This window comes from Rattus norvegicus, chromosome 13, assembly GCF_036323735.1.
Source record: "Rattus norvegicus strain BN/NHsdMcwi chromosome 13, GRCr8, whole genome shotgun sequence".
Taxonomy (NCBI): domain Eukaryota; kingdom Metazoa; phylum Chordata; class Mammalia; order Rodentia; family Muridae; genus Rattus; species Rattus norvegicus.
This window is the reverse complement of record NC_086031.1, coordinates 45,728,966-45,741,648: the sequence shown is the minus strand read 5'-3', so window position 1 is coordinate 45,741,648 and position 12,683 is coordinate 45,728,966. Positions and strand designations below refer to the sequence as shown.

The 12,683-nt window shown below is 52.3% G+C and overlaps 1 protein-coding gene and 1 long non-coding RNA gene across 5 annotated transcripts in view; one reads left to right on the top strand and one right to left on the bottom strand.

The window, feature by feature from the left end:
- The window catches only part of Slc26a9 (solute carrier family 26 member 9), a 27,641-nt gene extending 16,014 nt beyond the window's left edge, over window positions 1-11,627 (bottom strand). Inside the window, exons 1-5 of one of the 4 annotated variants that reach the window (XM_039090696.1) lie at window positions 11,473-11,627; window positions 4,075-4,217; window positions 1,766-1,905; window positions 1,502-1,612; window positions 718-893 (exon numbers count right to left, since the gene is read on the bottom strand). In XM_039090696.1, the coding sequence (XP_038946624.1) occupies window positions 718-893; window positions 1,502-1,612; window positions 1,766-1,905; window positions 4,075-4,199 (552 nt within the window). In that variant the 5' untranslated portion in view covers window positions 4,200-4,217; window positions 11,473-11,627. Of the gene's footprint in view, window positions 1-717; window positions 894-1,501; window positions 1,613-1,765; window positions 1,906-4,074; window positions 4,297-11,472 lie in introns of those variants that run through there. The other 3 variants (XM_017598789.3, NM_001107172.1, XM_039090695.1) reach the window with 3 other exon arrangements.
- The window catches only part of LOC103691878 (uncharacterized), a 19,737-nt gene extending 7,054 nt beyond the window's left edge, over window positions 1-12,683 (top strand). Inside the window, exon 2 of the long non-coding RNA XR_010057001.1 lies at window positions 12,169-12,683. This is a non-coding gene — a long non-coding RNA (uncharacterized LOC103691878). The remainder of the gene's footprint in view (window positions 1-12,168) is intronic.

Genomic DNA, 12,683 nt, shown 5'->3' with positions numbered 1-12,683 from the left:
TAGGCACCGGTAAACTCCTGCTCATCCCTGCTCTCTCAGGGAAACTGCTCCTTCCTTTTGGAGGACTTTCCTAGGTCCCCATAGCCACTCGTTCTTGGCTCTGCTGGGCCTCTTATCTTGCCATAGCACACAAATTTATCTATTGACAAGGTCACTTCCTCTGTCCCGCTTGGAGCCACTTGTGAGCTGGGCCTCTTTTCTTTTCTTTTCTTTTTTTTAAAACTTATCTTTGTATCCTTAGGGTTTAGCTCAATTCCTGGTAGAGCAAAGCCGCCAGGAAACATTAGGTGAGTGATGAGCGAATGACAGGTCTCTCAGGAGTGGCTGTGGACTTGCACACTGCCATGCTACATTTTTTTCATCAACACCAGAGGAACCCCTTGTAGTTCTGGTTAGATGGGCAGTTTATGCAGTGCACTTGGGGCTGGGATTGAGACAGAGGTGACTGGAGGGGCAGGAGGGATGCTGGCAGATATCAGAGTTTCTCTAAGGGGCATTTGAAAGGTTCTAGGCAGACTTTATGCTCTAGATAGGTTTGGGGAGTGTGGGGGTGGGGGAGACTTTAAGTTATTTTTAAAGTCCTTTTTGGTCCTAGGATAGGGAGGACAGCTAGGTTCTAAATCAGCTTTAACTGCGCACTGTGTGGTTCGAGGTATCGTTAAGGTGGTCTGCCATCTTCTGAGGTGCAGTCACTGGTAGGGTGGCTATGAGGCTCACCTGGATGACAGCAGTCAAGCAGGCCAGTGTCGCAGACACATGCAGCCTTTCTGCCTCCATGGCCACTGTGTCCACATAGGTCTCATTGGTGGTGGCGTTGAAGATCTGGAATTTCGACTCTGGGGCCAGCTGCAGACAGATGTTACCCACCAGGATGCTGATAACGGCAAAGGTACCTGTGGTGCCCCACCCGGCCAGCAAAAGTCAGAAGTTTGCAACGTGCCCATGGAAACGATCAAGGGGTCCAGCCCAGGAACACGTGCCAGCCCTTTTGAATGTCTCTCCACATTGGTCTCTTGCCAGCACAACTCTCTACCAGCAGTCATCTCTAAGCTGCCACAGACACTTCCCCAGATCATATACATCCTTGTTAACATTATCTCACTGGACGCCAACTCCAAGTGCAAGCTCAGCAGAGCCTGCACCGGAAACCAGACTGCTCCATCTCACTTGCCACCAGACAACTCCAAATACCCCCGTAGCAGCCTGCAGAGAGCAGCCATTTCTCGAATCTGTTTGGGCTGCATAGCCTATGGTATATCTTGTTCAATAGCACTTTGCCCTCCTTCCTGAGAGGGAGACAGATCGGGCTGTGCTGCGAGCTCACAGGGGCGTAGTGATTTCTCCAAGGTCATGGAGGACCTGGAACGGATGCGGCAACCATTCTCTCAGGTTGGATTAACATCAATTCCAAGAGAACGAAAGTGGGGACTGAGCCTCCTTTACCACACCCTGAGTCTTTGGGGTCCAAGTCATTGCGCTTGCCAGAGGGGAGAGACCTTACCTGGCACCATCTGGTGTATACCCCCTAAGAAGAAGTAGGTTAGGAGGGGGAAGAAGGAGGAGTAGAGACCGTTGACGGCAGGAAGGTTAGCCAGCAACGCGAATGCCATGCCTGCGGGAGGCAAAGAGAGAGTGAGGCTTAGCTCAGGAGAGCATCTGGTTCACAGGGGTGGGGGTGTTCACAGAATCGGGCGGGGGGGGGGAGGGGAGATGGGGGTAGAACAGGAAGGAGTGGCCTGCTGGGCCTGGCTGAGGGTACTCTCACCTTGTGGCACCTGGATGCACCCCCCACTGAGTCCACCCAGCAAGTCAGGGATGATGTAGTCTTTGATCTTGTACTTGGGGAGCCAGGAGAGCACAGGCAACAGTCCAAACACAATGGCTTTGAGCTTGGCTGAGGAGCACCTGCAGGAGAAGAGGGCAGGTTGCAGAGAGAGCGTGTCATGCTATGCACACTAACATTCCTGTCATTTGGTTCACCCGGTATCCTGAGCGCACATCCCGAACTGCAGGATGTTGAGGAGGGAGAGCTGTGCTTTAAACTGGAGAGCCCAGCAACACACCGTGGGCATCACTGTTGGCTCTCCAAGCGGGAATCTACACGAGGCTTGGCTGCAAACTGTTGATTTTATGGTAGCTCAGCCTTCTTGAGGTGTCACGTCCTTTTCTCTTTAAACTTCTTTTAAAAAAGGCAAAGTCGGTTGCCCCCCTGAGGTGCACTCGGCCAACCTCTACCTATGGTGAGTCTAGCACGGGCGTCACCCCTGGCAAAGCATCAGAGTGAAAAGATGGGAGAGCCGTTCCTTGGCCAGCAGGGTAAGGAGTATCGATCTCTTCTCTGTTTGTGGAACACCCTGAGATCCTTTCATGGAAATGCACGAGTAGCCGGAACAAGGGCTTACAAACCCAAGGGTGACAGGCAGTGGATTGATGACTTGGGGTGGGGGTTGCTTTCTTCTCCCAGGTGAGGGAAGGCAAATGTTCTGGGTCCGTCCGGTGACTCACAGTCTGATTAGGCTTCCTTCCCTGCCCCGCACCGATCTTTTCTCTTTGCTATTGCTCAACAGTAGTTTCCCTGACACCGGGGCCCTGGATGTCACCCAAGACTGAAACCAACACAGACAATGCTTTGTATCCTGGGAAGTATAGGCAGATTTTTTTTTCCTCCCCATTCCGATTAAATATTCTGTAGAATGGCTTCCGAGGTAGGCCCTGTCAGCTCAGCCTCTTCTGTGGATCGTGGTGCTTCCTGCAGCCGAGACGTGGCGACTAGCTTGATGTATCCAGAAAGCCCTGTGCTGGGAGGTAACAGTCCTGCAGGTACTCCATCCGGTTGGCTTGTGGCAGAGAAAACTGGACTCACCGGTAGACAGTTGGCTGGGAAAGGGATACAACTCACATGCCCAGCCTTATCGTACCTCTGCCATATGTCAGGGAAAGCAACCTGAAGTCTGAAGGAGGTGCTGGAAAGAGATACAGAAGCCTCAGAGGGTCAGGCCAGAGTTGGAGGGAGGGATTAGCTCTCTAGGCATTCATTCATTCATTCATTCATTCAACCAGTATTTATTAGAGCGCTGTCCGTGTGTAAGACGCTGTTCGAGGCTCTTGTGCCAGTGTCATGGGAACTGTTAGTTTCTGCCTCTCTACAGTTTTAATCATCCCCAATCTTCAGGAATACGTCAGGATCCTGCATCCCTCCAGCAGGCAGACAACCTAAATGTTATCTCATAGGACAGAAAGTCGCGCTGAGCCCATCTGTCTGGGGAGCGTAGTTTTGGGGACAGGCTCAGACACTGGGTGCACAGTTCTTGAGTGTCCCTGAGCAGAGGTGGAGCCTCCCAGGAGAGGCAGGGCTAAACTAGGATTTTTAGTAAAGACTTCAGTGGGTGATTCCCCCGGCCTCAACCAGTTCCACCTGTGGCTCCACTTTAGCTACTGCCGGTGAGGTGACCTCAATCCAAGTAACTGAATCAGCTGTTTCCCCAAGGGAGCGAGGGAACGTGAGGTTTGCCAGAAGTCTGGAGGGGGGGAAAGGGAGGGAGAGGACGGAGCCGGTGGCCCAGGCTTCTGAGGAATGAGTGTGGGCCACTGTGTACAGACACTTCCTTTGGCTGGTGGGTTGCACAACCCGCCACCAGAGTCCAGAGACCTGAGAATGGGAAGACCCTGAAGGCTGGTGAGGTCCCTTTCAGTACAGCCTAGGAATTTAGGGCCTCCTCTAGGAATTCTCTGAACCAGATAGAAGGGCCATGCAAGAGGGGATGAGGCATGGGAAGATGGTGGCTCAGGTACCCTTTGATACACAAGGAAAGGGGCGTCACATGCCCATCTCCACTCCACATTGCAGCACACCCATCTACAGGTCCTTTGAGGACCCAAGAGAGGTGTGGGAGGACTTCAGGAACACCCTACAACCCTCTGAAACAGCTAGTAGTTCTTGTTCCCCTCTCCATCCTCCCTAAGGGTCTCAGAGTACGTATATGAGCTTGCAGGCTCTAATCTCCAGGGTTCAGAATCTCCCCTCCCTCAGGGCTTTCCTAACCCTCTGGGGACTGATCCAGGAGGCCATATTACCTGAAGGTGTTGCGAAGTTTCTCTCCCACCGGGTAGGCGCGGTCCTTCTTCTCAAACTCATCATCGAAGAGGGAGAGGGAGTACGCAGCTCTGTCTACCACGTAGCGGGGCCTGGTCTGGCTCATGTCTGGGACATTGACAAGCTTTGGGAGAAGCAGAGTGTGGATAGGTGAGGCACATCCCTTCTCAGTGCCGGCTGGGGCCTTCTCTCTCTGGTCCTCACTGCAACAGAGATTTATTCTAGTCTTCCCGCCCCTATCCGGCAAGGTGCCTCCCTTCCTCTGTCAAGTCTTTCCGCCAGACTCACTTCTTTCGGAGGCCTTCCTTCTCAGGCACTGATGATACACACACTCGCCCTGTCTGTTTTGCTTGGCACCCAGCACGTGGCTGGCACTCCACACTTGTGACATCACTGTCACTCCCGCTGAGCACCAGGCAGAGAGAAGGTGGGAGTACAAGGACAAAAGTCACAGCTGGTTTCCAATACGATAATCTTATTTCCCTCAGCCCAGGATGGCTCTGCAGGCTGCTTCTTGCCCCAGGCTTCCATTTCCCTGCCAGAAGGGTTCATATCATTCAGCCTGTTAGCTTGGAACGCATGGGACAACAGCCTGCCTAGAGGCAGGGGGATGGCCAACGTCACCTCAGGAGGACCTCTGTTGGATAAGACTGTCTGCCTACAACTCCACCAACAGGTTTCCCCGGGAAGGACAATGATGCACTTGGGGAAGTCTGGATGGTCGGCTTTGGCTCGCTCTCCCACAGCTTCCTGTGCCTAGCCTCTTCCCCACCCTTGTGTACGGCTGCTTCTCTCCTCCTCACTCTTTGCGCAACCTCACTGATGTTCCAGGAGTTGAGCAGGGCAGAGCTCGGTGCCAGGTCCCTAGGGGCCCAGAGGAGTTCCCTGTGAGAATTGTTAAAGCTGTGTGGAGGCCCTGAGGGGAGGAGGTAGATGTGATGGCTTGAGGGAGGTCCCCACTGGAGAGGTCCTCAGGGGACCTGGGGTGGCTGTAAGCACAAAAGCTTTGAAGATAAAATTGAAGGTGTACAACCCCAGAGGGACCTACCCTGCCAGACTTACTAGGTGAAGGCCTCAGGGAGTGGGTTAGTGTGTTTGCCTTTTTGGAAGAGAACGCTAGAAAGGGCTGAAAAATCCTGAGACCTGAGACTGGCTCTGGCTGTGTTGGAAAAATGGAAGGAAGGGGTGGTAATTGCATCTCTGAGCCGCCAGGTCCTCCATCAACACAGTGGGGTGGGCTCCTTACCTCACAGGGACATAAGTGTGACAGCCAAGAAGGAAAAAAAAAAAAAAGCAAAAGGAAAAGAAAGTCAACAACCTGAGTGTCTTGGTTAAGGACGTTGTGTTGGGTTGCAGTGGACTGGCATAGCCAACCCTTTGGTCTGCAGACAGAGAAAGCCTTCCTTCGGAACGGCAGGTTGGACTGTTAGTGAAACCCCAGGATGGTACCTACCAGAGGGTGGATGGGTGGATGAACCTACCTGCAGAGCTCCTGCCCAGCTCCTTGCCTGGTATTTAGTACCTAGCAAATGCTTGTTGAGTCAATCAACCAATAGAGTTTTGGAGGAGACCTGGGCAGAAATGAGTAAGGGCCATGGTATGTGAGACTTGTAGTGGGAGAAACTCGAAGTAGCTTCAAGAAAACAGCCTGAGCTTTAGAGGCAGAGTGACCTGGGTTCATAGGTGCAGTTTCTTCATTCCATAAGTGGGGATAATAACAGCCCCGACAGTTGTTGTGAGGATTAAGTGAGCTCATGTGTGACGCTCTGGTTCCCTAGGTTCCCAGCAGGTGGCAATGCCAGTGATTATTATTAAGATGGGAGGATGCTTTCTTCCTTATGGGAGATAATTCTCCAGCATCCAGTCTTCATGCTCCACGGAGCGGCATGGTTTCATCTTCCTCCCAACCTCCCTGGGGTCTGCCGCGGGCTGGCTTCTACCTGGCTTGCTTGGCAGGCTCACTGGGAGCAGTGGGTGAGGAGTCTGATGCCTCAGAGACTAACCCATAGTGCTAGGATGCTTGCAGTATGAGGAGTGGGTCCCAGGCCACTGAACGGACCAAAAGAACTGGCCAGATATTTCAAGATGAGCTGACTGATGACAAGCAGAGCCACTTAGAAGAGTGGGAGGAGATCTTGCTCCTGTGCCAGCCAGTAGGATGGGGTGGGCTGAAGGCTACCTGTTCTACTAGCATACTCTTAGGCTGGGATATCCCATGCTACTATTCCAGATCCCCTATTAACTTTCCCGTTTGCTCTTCCTTTCCTGCCCACTTGTCTCCACCCCCTGGGCTCCACATTTAGTTTGTTCACCAATCCTATTGCTGCTTCCGCCTGTGTCTCCCCCGCCCCCTCCGCCCTGGCTGTGCACTGACTTCGCCCTGCCCCCACCCTCCAGGTCTCACTTCACTCAAGCAACATTCTGAACTGATTTCTTGGCCACCAGCTCTCCTCTCCCATAGGGCACTCAAGTCCTGCTCAGAAACCCTGGTTGTCACTTCCAGGAGGACCAAGCCCAGGCTCCTCTCCTCTCTTTGGCCTTGTGTTAGATGATCCAGTTGGCTGGTCCGTCTGCCCCATACAGGCAGGTCGTTCACCCCAAACAGGCTTGGGTCTCTCTCTAAAATTCCTCCTCACCCCAGGTGCTCTGACTCATTGCTGCTTGTCCTTGAGACCTGCTTGAATTCCTCCCCCACCCCCATTCAGAAACCTTTCCCACTAGCCCTGCCTCGGGTGACTCCTCTTCCCCTCAGTTCTCCTGCATGGCTACTCTGGCCTAGGTACGGTGGTTGGCTTCAGTCATTCCTGGCTGCTTGTCCAGGAAAGGGAGGGAGGAGAGGGGCAGGGGTGTGAGCCCTTTAGAAGGTTCTAGATGGGTGACTCAGCATGGTCTCTCTGGGCAAGGCTTCCTTGCAGCCTGAACTCTGGGAGTCCCCAGTGACACAGGCTAAAAGGAGGGAAAAGTCCCTCTGCTTTTGGTAACCCCAACCTGCCGCTTTCCGGTACAGCTCCTCTCCTATTCCAGGACCGGGGCGGTGCAGGAACCAGGGCTTTTTCACAAACCTGTTTATAATAAGGAGAAGCCAACAACTGGTTGAAGTCAGGAAGTTCTGGCTAGAAGGGGACTTGTTGGCTGTGCTGGCCCAATCCTCTTATTTTGTGAATGAAGAAACTGAGTCACGAAGACTATGTGAACTAGGCCTCTGACAACTACTCTAATGCTTATGAAGGAAGGGTCTACTGGACTCCCAAGGACAATACTGACCACTGCGGTGGAGTTCCCTTCATGGCGGGAATTGGGTCTTTAACACTGACTCTCTGATAAGCTCTGATTAGACAAGACCTCTGGGTGTTGTTTCTTCTCTTGAGGACTCTGCCTGTGTTCTCCCTCCAACCCTGGCCTCAGCTTGTCTAGCACAGTGGCACACCAAGTTGCGAGTGAAGGCTTACGGGCATCTCTGGCTACTGAAAAAGGGGTACCTTCCCCATACTTTCTGTTTTCAGGAAGAGGTGGGCATAGCAGGGATGGTCCTTTAATCTCAGCCAACCCTTCAGGCATTGGAGCAGTGGCATAAGGGGAAAGGGTGTGCTATCATGGTGGGGAAACCTCAACCTTGAGGGGTTCTCAGAGCACTAAGAGAGTCTTCCAATATGGGGAGGTGAGAGAGGAACCAGAAGGCTGGAGGGATGGCTTCAGGGTTAAGAGCAGTTGCAGAGGACTGGGGCTCAATTCTCAGCATCCAAATGATGGCTTACACCCATCCCTAACTCTAGTTTCAGGGAATCTGACAGCCTCTTCTCCCTCTGTAAGCAACACACACACACACACACACACACACACACACACACACACACACACACACACACACACGGTGTACATACATACATACATTCATGCAAACCCCTCATACACATAAAATAAAATTTAAAACTCTAAAATAACAACAACAAAAAGGGAGCAAGACAGGCAGAGAGGTACAGGGATGAGATGAGTTGATCTCTAGTTAAACACATAGCCCTGGTGGGTCAAGTGTTCTGTAGCCATCATTGTGTATTGAGCCCCACCCTATGACAGTGCTAGCCCCTCCACTTGGATGGACTTCAGGTGTCGTGTGACAATACTGAGGAACAGAAAGGTGACTCTCATTGTGGAGAAAAGAGGAAGGGCTTCCTGAAGAGCTAGAGGTGGGCTCTTTAGGACTTAAGGGGGTTTGAGAGAGGGTGAGGGAGAGAAGGAGATAGAGATAGAGATAGAGAGAGAGAGACACAGAGAGAGAGGGAGAGAGAGATAGAGACAGATAGAGACATAAAGAGAGACAGAGAGAGACAGAGAGACAGACAGAGAGACAGAGAGGGAGAGAGAGAGAAAGACAGAGACACAGAGAGACAGAGAGACAGACAGAGAGACAGAGGGAGAGGGAGAGAGAGACAGAAAGAGAGACAGAAAGAGACAGAGACACAGAGACAGAGACACACACAGAGGGAGACAGAGAGACAGACAGAGAGAGGGAGAGGGAGAGAGATAAAAACAGACACAGAGACAAGAGACACAGAGAGACAGAGACAGAGGGAGAGGGAGAGAGATAAAAACAGACACAGAGACAAGAGACACAGAGAGACAGAGACAGAGGGAGAGGGAGAGAGAGACAGAGAGAGGGAGAGGGAGAGGGAGAGAGAGAAAGACAGAGACTCAGAGACACACAGAGAGAGACAGAGAGGGAGAGAGACAGAGAGGGAGAGAGAGACAGAGAGGGAGAGGGAGAGAAAGAGAGAGAGGGAGAGAGAGATAGAGAGAGGGAGAAAGAGAGACAGAGAGACAGAGAGAGACAGAGGGAGAGGGAGAGATGGAGAGGGAGAGACAGAGAGAGATGTGGTTGCACAGACAATTCCTAACCTAGTCCAGGAAGGAATGAGGTCAGCCTGGCGCTATAGGAATCTAGGGATCTTGTACAGCTGAGGAGTCAGAGAAAGGGAGAAAGTGACAGATGATCGCCCCCTTAAATGAGCCCCTCGAAGGAAAGCTCACTGGGTCTCCTCCCTGTGCCTAACTAGATCCGTGGATCCCTTTAGAACGCTTGTTTAGGTGCGCTTATCGTGATGCCCAAGGGAATGAAGAGTGGGGTGCCAGGCCCAGGGAAGCAATCAATCCATGCCATTATTATTTTATTACCGTCTGTCTGGAAGATTCCCTTTCTAGCACTGCTGGCTTAGGCAGCTCTCCTTCTCGTGGCCTCCCCTTTCCTATTTACTCCTATGCTCCAGTCACAGGCCCTCACACTCCAGATGTGCGAGTCCTTTTTGTAGGAGGAGAGACGTTGGGGAACAGAAAGGTGAGCACCTACCCCTGGATTTCTGTCACATCTGGAGGTGACCCTGTCATTGTAGCTCAGAGTAACTTCCTCCTAAGCCCTGGCTGGGGGAAGGGTGCCACAAAGTTATTCCTTGACACACCTTGCCAGACACTGGAGGAGACCTAGCCTGGCAGATTCCTGATCACAGGACTCTCCTGTCTGATGGCTATGTTCTAGGGAGAGGAAAGGTCACCTTGAGGTCCCCTTGCCTCCAGGGGCTTGCCCCTTGCCTTCCTCAAGTATCCCAAGAAAGGCAGTCTCTGTCTGGCAAGAGTGGGGATATAAGCTGGTGACAGGAGAGAAGGTTGGGGTCCTGGCTGGAGATCAAGTGCCTTGAAATGCTCTGGCTTTGAATTGTCATGTGTTTCTGCTGCAAATCTGTAGTCCCCTTCTAGCCCCAGGCTGATGTCCTCCTCTCTGCTGTAAAGGAGAATGTACCCAAGGCAAATGTTGACTCTCTGGCTGTTCTGAGACTACATCCTTTGAAGGGGACTCCTGGTTAGGTGGGACACTCGAATCTCCATACCTTATCTCCAGGCCCACTCACCCAGCTACTTTCCCTGTTGAGAACAGAGGAACTGGAACTAAGTTCCAGCAGAGGGTGTAAGGTGAGATGCTGAACAGTGCCTAACAGTGAGACCTGCACAATGTCACAAGGTCCCTGGAAGGACACAGAATAAGATTCTTAGAAGTTCCCGAAGAGACCAGTGAATTCAAGAATATAGTCAAAACCCCAGGTAGCACCGAGTGAAGTCTGAGCTCCCCTAGAGGATTATATCTTTCAGGTCACGACCACATCACACTCCATGATTTGCCTCATTTCTAGCTGGTCTCCATTCCTTTAGCACGCCTCTAAGGTAATTTCGTATAGTTTGAGACATTCTCACTAAATACAGATTATATGTCACTCTGCCAGAAGCCCCTGAGTACTAAGGGATAAAGGCTCAGGCTTTGCTTCAGGATTTCCCAGAGTGAGACTCAGGGCAGGACAGACCCCCAGGGAGGGACCAGTATGTACTGGTCTTCACGTTGCCCAAGCAGGCTCTGGCTAGGTCCTGAGAGCCTGCTAGGGGCTGCAGGGGCTCTGGGAGAGGATTATCTTTGAGTAAAAACACTTAGGGAGAAATTCCTCTCCCAGTTTGCCCCATTTCAGAGTGGGGACGGCTTTGCTACTTTAAGGGGCACATCCTTAAAGTTGGTCTCTTTCAGCCTCTCTCTCCGAACATGCTTAAGCCCGACTGAGTATGGGTGTTGGGATGATAAAAGATTTGCCTGGCCAAGCCTGGAGAGCCTCTGGGCTAATTTCCAGAAGTAAAGATACTGTCCAAGGATGCCCTGGGACCTCTTAGAACTGTGGGCTTGGAGGTTCAGGATCTGGACGCCTGCGAGCCTGCCTCCTCACCACCGTACTGGCCCAGACCCTTCTGATGCTCTAGGCGCCCACCGGATGGAGCCTGTTCTTCCCTTGCCTTCTGCTCCTTATCTTCCTCTCCAGCTACCTTTTTCAGCCTCATGGAAGCAACAGGGACCAAATAGGAGTCCACAGAGCTCATGCAGAGTACCCTGAACTGGGGAAAATGAATGAGGGAAGAAAAGGGTCTAGAGACAGAAGGACAGGGACACAGCCACTTGGAGATGCATCGAGAGCTCTCTGTTTCCAGGACTTGAAAAGAAGTGGAGAGTGCAGGTAGCTGCTTCAGAGACCCAGGTGGCACGGGAAGGTCCAGGTTTCTTCTCCTGGAAGGCCTTGTTTTGCCCGATCCTGACTGGACGTCCCTGAGCTCCTCCAACACAGAGTCCATTCTGTGTATTCTTCCAGTGAAACTCACCCTAGCAGCAGAGGTCTTTACAGTGGGCTCCACATAGGGCAGGGACTGGAGGGCTGCACATGGTTCATGTCCTTCCCATTTGTACTCAGGTTCTTAACCCCCCCACCCTGTCGTCATCTCTCTTCTGGAGGTACCCCTGGGGCCTACCCTTCTCTGGATAACCCCCAACCCTTGGGTGGGTTGGGCTGGGTGGGGCTTACCTCTGGGTGAGCAGAGCCGGCTGGGCAGGGCTGCAGGTGTGTCTGGGCAGCGGGCAGCAGAGAGGTGTTCCTGAGGTGTGTGAAAGGGCTCTGCTCAAATAATCCAGGGAGGCGTTTATAAATAACTTCACCTCAGGGCCGAGGGTGAGCCCCGGCTTCTGATTGGCTCGGAGGGGAAGTGGTTTTGAACACTACACCAGAGCTAAGCCTAAGGAGATAGGAAAAGGAGATAAGGGGGAAAGGTCCCAAATGAACAGCCCTTTTTTTGTTTTACCTGGGGAGCAGGGCTGTTTGATGGGAGCTTGGCACTTCCTAAATCCACCAGAAGACAATAGGTCACATTCAGCGGGGCCACTACCCCACAGACTCCCCCAAGGTAGTCAGCAGAGGAGGGGCAGCAGGCAGATTCTTCTCCGAGCCTGCTGTCCTGCTACTTATGGGGCTGGGGGTCAAGCCACACAGCCTCCTGGACAATGGACACCATTGAAGCTACCTGAGGGGTTGGGCTCTGTGGCTTCTTGCTTTGAAGGTTGGGGATCTAAAGATGGGGGACAGTGGACCTCTGAGCACCCTGTGAAAGGGCATGGATGGTGCCTAGAAGCCCCAAAGGCCTTGAAATACTTGTAGCTGAAGTGGAGACGGGGTTTCCAGCTCTGTCCCCCACCTTAAATCATTGTGAAATCTGTCTCTGTGCAGGGCATGCTGTGTTCAGAACCATCAGAAACGCCATGGGGCTCAGAAACACCATCGTAAAGAAGCTTAAGAAACTGGACCTACAGCGGATTTAGGAAAGGTGTTCTGGAAGCCAGCAACTCTCTGTACCATTCCTTCTGGGAACCAATGTAGCAGAGCCAATGGCCGTGCTTAGGCCTCCCAGATGCCTTTGGGGGCAGAGCCTTGGGTCCCATGGGCACAGGTGCAGTGGGAAACCTCTGAAAGCAGTGTGGGAATCCACCAAGTGAGAGCCCCTCCCTGATTCCAGGTGGCTTTTTCCCCCAAGGCATTATGTGTTAGACCGTCTTAGCCCTGAGTCATCCTTCCATCTCTTTAAGATAAAAACAGAAGCTCTGAAGTTTGATGGAGTCAATATAGGGGTGTTTCAGCAAAGCAGTGTTGGAGGTACCCCTGGGGAGGTGAAATGAAGTTGCTTGGTACACGTTAGGGGCTCAGCAATTACCTGTTGAATAAATGAAAGAATGAATTGTCTGTAA